Source organism: Euphorbia lathyris, chromosome 5, assembly GCF_963576675.1.
Source record: "Euphorbia lathyris chromosome 5, ddEupLath1.1, whole genome shotgun sequence".
Lineage (NCBI taxonomy): Eukaryota > Viridiplantae > Streptophyta > Magnoliopsida > Malpighiales > Euphorbiaceae > Euphorbia > Euphorbia lathyris.
The window spans coordinates 18,519,426-18,524,355 of record NC_088914.1 but is presented as its reverse complement, the minus strand read 5'-3'; the positions used below and the strand labels follow the sequence as shown (position 1 = coordinate 18,524,355).

At 35.8% G+C, this 4,930-nt stretch overlaps 1 protein-coding gene across 1 annotated transcript; it reads left to right on the top strand.

Annotated features, from left to right (window-relative positions):
* The first annotated feature begins 692 nt into the window (after positions 1-692).
* LOC136229941 (protein NSP-INTERACTING KINASE 3) lies at positions 693-4,420 on the top strand. The gene is made up of 11 exons (XM_066018800.1): positions 693-1,329; positions 1,495-1,627; positions 1,725-1,796; positions 1,896-2,039; positions 2,141-2,212; positions 2,299-2,358; positions 2,445-2,542; positions 2,623-2,766; positions 2,843-3,184; positions 3,278-3,669; positions 3,751-4,420. Exons 1-11 carry the CDS (start codon positions 1,221-1,223, stop codon positions 4,066-4,068), a joined length of 1,884 nt encoding a protein of 627 aa, XP_065874872.1. The 5' UTR covers positions 693-1,220; the 3' UTR covers positions 4,069-4,420.
* The last annotated feature ends 510 nt before the right edge of the window (positions 4,421-4,930 follow it).

Below are 4,930 nucleotides of genomic sequence, written 5' to 3'. Positions count from 1 at the left end.
TAAAATGAAAGATTAAGGATTGGATGGACCAAAAGTAAAATCATCAAGGTATCAATATATATATATAGGTAGATAGTTTTTTCAATTTTTCAGTTCGAGGCTTGTCAGGTACTTTTTAAATGAATATTTTTTTAATTAAAACTTTCTGCATAAATTCAAAATTTAGTTTAAACGAATTAACCCTTATCCATTCAAGCTGGTGTAAATTTTTTAATTCAATACTATATTGTATTGTGTGAATTATAATTGGGACATCTTTCTAAATCAATAATAAGGCGCATTTTAGCAAGGTGGGCCATAGGGTGCAGAAACTTTTAGCAAAATGAGATTAAAAAAATGAAATTTTACAAAATGAATTTGAAGGCAGAAGAAGCAAACAAAGGCAAAGACAATCCAACCACGTGACCTGCCAAATCCTTCCCCTTAAATAATAATAAAAAAAATACTTTTTCTTTTCCCTTTTCATTTATAATTTTCTTTTAATCTTTCTTTACAAGACATCCCCAATCTTTTTTATTGTTCCTTCTCATCACTCCCATACATACCCTTCACCTCAATCCAATCACTGAATTTCAAATAAATTATAATATTAATAATAATAAAAAAATTACTTTTGGAAAATAAATTCAAATAATTTCCAACTGAATTAATATTCCCTCTTCTCTAAAAAAGAAAAGAACAGTTATTTAATTTTCCTTTTTCTCCCCTCTTTTCTTTTCTTTTCTTACTGCCCTCTTTATCTGTATCTCTGTACTCTTTGGCATTTTGTTTTGGACTATGGTCTTTTCCTTCTTCTCACTGTAAACATCTCATTTGAGTTTAATGGTGGTTGCAGAATCACATAAGAGGAAATTATAGAGACACTTCATCCAATTTCTGGGGATCCCCCTAATTTTTCAGATCTCTCTCTGTTTGTTTCTCGAGAAAATTCTCTTTTTCCTCTTCAGCTGAGTATTGATTTCACCAGAGGGATTCAATTTTGGTACATTTCCATGTTTTTATCTGGGTTTTCACCGTATACACTAGTGCTCTTGTAATTGGCATGGTGGGTGTTTCCTTTATGTGGTTCTGATTCTTAAAGGAGCTTGCTTTTTCCTTTTGGATAAGATAATTTAAAAGTTGAGAATATGGGTTTGGGGCTTGATGGTTACATGGTGCTTTTGATCAGATAATAGTGTTCCATTACAGAGAGGGGATTTTGTTAATTGAGGTTTGGAAAGATGATAATGGAAGGTGGGAGTTTCTGGCTATGGAAACTGGGGTTTCTGGTTTTGACATTAATGGAGATTTCTTCTGCTACTCTTTCTCCCACTGGTATTAACTATGAAGGTCAGTTTTGTTTCTATGGGATCTCTTATTCTCTCTCTCTGTGTTTAATTCTAACATTGAATGCTACTTGTACTTTATTTCATCTACTTTTATTGACCAATTTATTATGAAAACTGTGTTTTCATGACCTTATTCTGATGATATTTCTTGTTGTTCTTGTTCTAGTGGTTGCTTTGGCAACTATAAAAGCTGCTTTACATGATCCTTACAATGTTCTTGAGAGTTGGGATAGCAATTCAGTTGATCCTTGTAGCTGGAGAATGGTTACTTGTTCATCAGATGGATATGTTTCTGCTCTGTAAGTTCTTCGATTATTCATGTTTATCTTATCTCCTCCATTTTTGTGTTTTTGTTTTGTTTCAAAGAATGAGAGGAAGTCACTTTGTTCTAAATAGGGGGCTTCCCAGTCAGAGCCTGTCCGGGACTCTATCACCTTGGATTGGAAACCTTACTAACTTGCAATCAGTGTAAGTTTCCCTTGGTTATTCGAGTTATTCGAGACTATGAATGTTCGTGTTCTCGATTTCAGCTCGTTGATTCATGTCAATGATCTGTGTAATGTGCAGGTTGTTACAGAATAATGCCATTTCAGGTCATATTCCTTTTGAAATTGGGAGGTTGGAGAAGCTTCAAACACTTGATCTTTCCAACAATACATTCACTGGAGAAATACCTGCTTCTCTGGGGGACCTCAAGAACCTAAATTATCTGTAAGTCTAGTGTAGTTTTCTTTCGTATCATTTAGCGGATAATCATGATAAAGATTTGGTTTATTTATCTTACACAAAGTGTTTGTTGATGTGCAATTTAGGAGGTTAAACAACAATAGCCTTAGTGGTGAATTGCCTGTGTCTCTATCCGAAATCAATGGTCTCACTCTTGTGTAAGCCCTTGCACCTTTGATTGTACTTTTCGCGTTTTGCTGCAATCGTTTCTGTAAGTTCTTTACTGTAAAATGTTCGTATGTAGGGACCTTTCGTATAACAATCTGAGTGGTTCGTTGCCTAAAATATCAGCAAGAACATTCAAGTGAGCAATTGCTTCTTCCCTTGTTCTAAATAGCATTTAGCTTCTTGTCCTAGCCTAAAACGTTTTAATGTTTTTGTTGATTACAGAGTTATAGGCAACCCGTTAATATGTGGCCCGAAAGCTGATGATAACTGTTCTGCTATCTTCCCAGAACCTCTTTCTCTCCCACCAGATGGTCTGAAAGGTACCTTTCATGTAATTACATGTAAGTTCCATCTATCCTTGAAAAAAACATTTCTGAGTTTCTGTTCTTTGATTTCTTAGGTCAATCAGACTCCGGGAGTAACAGCCATCGCTTGGCTATTGCGTTTGGTGCAAGCTTTGGTGCTGCCTTTTCGGTCATAATTGTTATGGGGTTGCTTTGGTGGCGATATAGACGCAATCAACAAATTTTCTTTGATGTTAATGGTCAGTTTCTTTACTTAATCATTCATCATCTTACACCAAATTGTGCAATTATTAACCGCTATGTATTGCTTGGCAGAACAATATGATCGAGAGGTGTGCCTTGGCCATTTGAGAAGGTATACGTTTAAGGAGCTGCGGGCTGCAACTGATCATTTCAATTCGAAGAACATACTTGGAAGAGGCGGGTTTGGGATAGTGTACAAGGGATGCTTTAGTGATGGAACAGTAGTGGCTGTCAAAAGGTTGAAAGATTATAATGCAGCCGGTGGCGAAATCCAATTCCAGACGGAAGTAGAGACGATAAGTTTAGCTGTCCATCGAAATCTGCTCAGGCTTTCGGGATTTTGCACCACTGAGAGTGAGAGGCTTCTTGTTTACCCCTATATGTCAAATGGAAGTGTAGCGTCTCGATTAAGAGGTCTGTAATCATTTCATTTTATCTAGTACTATTTTTCTTTGCAACATGTGATCTACTAGAAACTAATGTGAACACTTATGCTTCCAACATCAGATCACATTCATGGGCGACCGGCTTTGGACTGGGCGAGGAGAAAGAAGATAGCTTTAGGTACAGCTAGAGGACTGCTCTACTTGCACGAACAATGTGACCCGAAAATCATTCACCGTGATGTCAAAGCAGCCAACATTTTGTTGGATGAAGATTTTGAAGCAGTTGTTGGTGATTTCGGGCTGGCTAAGCTTTTGGATCACAGGGATTCTCATGTAACCACAGCTGTTCGTGGTACCGTTGGCCACATTGCTCCCGAATACTTGTCAACTGGTCAGTCATCAGAGAAGACAGATGTTTTCGGGTTCGGTATATTACTTCTTGAGCTTATCACAGGTCAAAAAGCTCTGGACTTTGGAAGGGCAGCTAACCAGAAAGGCGTCATGCTTGATTGGGTAATCTTTCTTTCTCGTCTCCCTCATTTCATTCCTGATCGAAACTCTTCTTCGTTCAGCTAATTAACGTTTTTGGTACAGGTGAAGAAACTCCATCAAGAAGGGAAACTGAATGTGCTAGTGGATAAAGATCTGAAAGGAAATTTTGACAGGGTTGAATTGGAAGAAATGGTACAAGTAGCACTATTGTGTACTCAATTCAATCCTTTACATCGTCCGAAAATGTCGGATGTATTGAAAATGTTAGAAGGAGATGGATTAGCAGAGAAATGGGAGGCTTCACAGAAGGTAGAGACTCCAAGATTTAGAACATGTGAAAGCCTTCCTCAAAGATATTCAGATTATATAGAAGAATCATCACTTGTGGTAGAAGCAATGGAGCTTTCGGGGCCTCGGTGAGCGAGAAAAAGGCGTAATCTTTAGTTTACTCTCTAATTAGTAATTATAAAAATAGGGAAAAGAAATGAGGAAACTGGCATTGTTGGTGTTGATAGTTGTTGGAATGCAAGTATTCATCTGTAAAAATAGCAAAAAGAGGAAAGTGAAAGTCACATGTATAAGGAAGTTGTCTTTTTTCTTTTAATTTTTGGAATGGTCTCTTGACAAATTTTGACAATGCATATGTTGTTGTCTGAGTTTGTCTTGATGACCAAAATGGTTTATCGTTACATTGCTCATTGAAATTGAAATATGGTTAGGATGTGATCACATTCACACTCTATCTATCTATTAATTCTTTTTATTGTTTTTCTCTCATTTCCTTCTAATGGACTTTGAATTCCCAGAGTATCGCAATTTTGACGATAATATAAACACTCTTCTTTACAAATATATAACTTTTTTCATTTTCGAAGTACAATACAATCTTTTATTGCAGTTACCAAGATTTCCTGGAGTTCTACCATGGTTTTATCATAAAACAACATAAAAAAAAATGTAATAAAAGAAAAAAATAAATAAGAAGAGAAAAACAAGGGTGAACAAACATTATGGGCAAAGTGCATCCATGGTCACTGAACTTTATCAATTTTCATAGTGTGATAATTTTACACTTCGTTACACTATGAAAATGATCGTTGATTGCTTCAAAATAAAAAATGATAAAAATTAATAATATTTTAAGCAACTTTAATTCTGAAAATTTTCGTTTTGAGGTGATTTAGGTGTTGTTTGGTTAAGAGAGAAAGTGAACTTTAGAGAGAGAGAGCTCCAAAAATAGTGATTTTGAAAAATAAAAACATGGTTTCAGGGTAAATGTCAT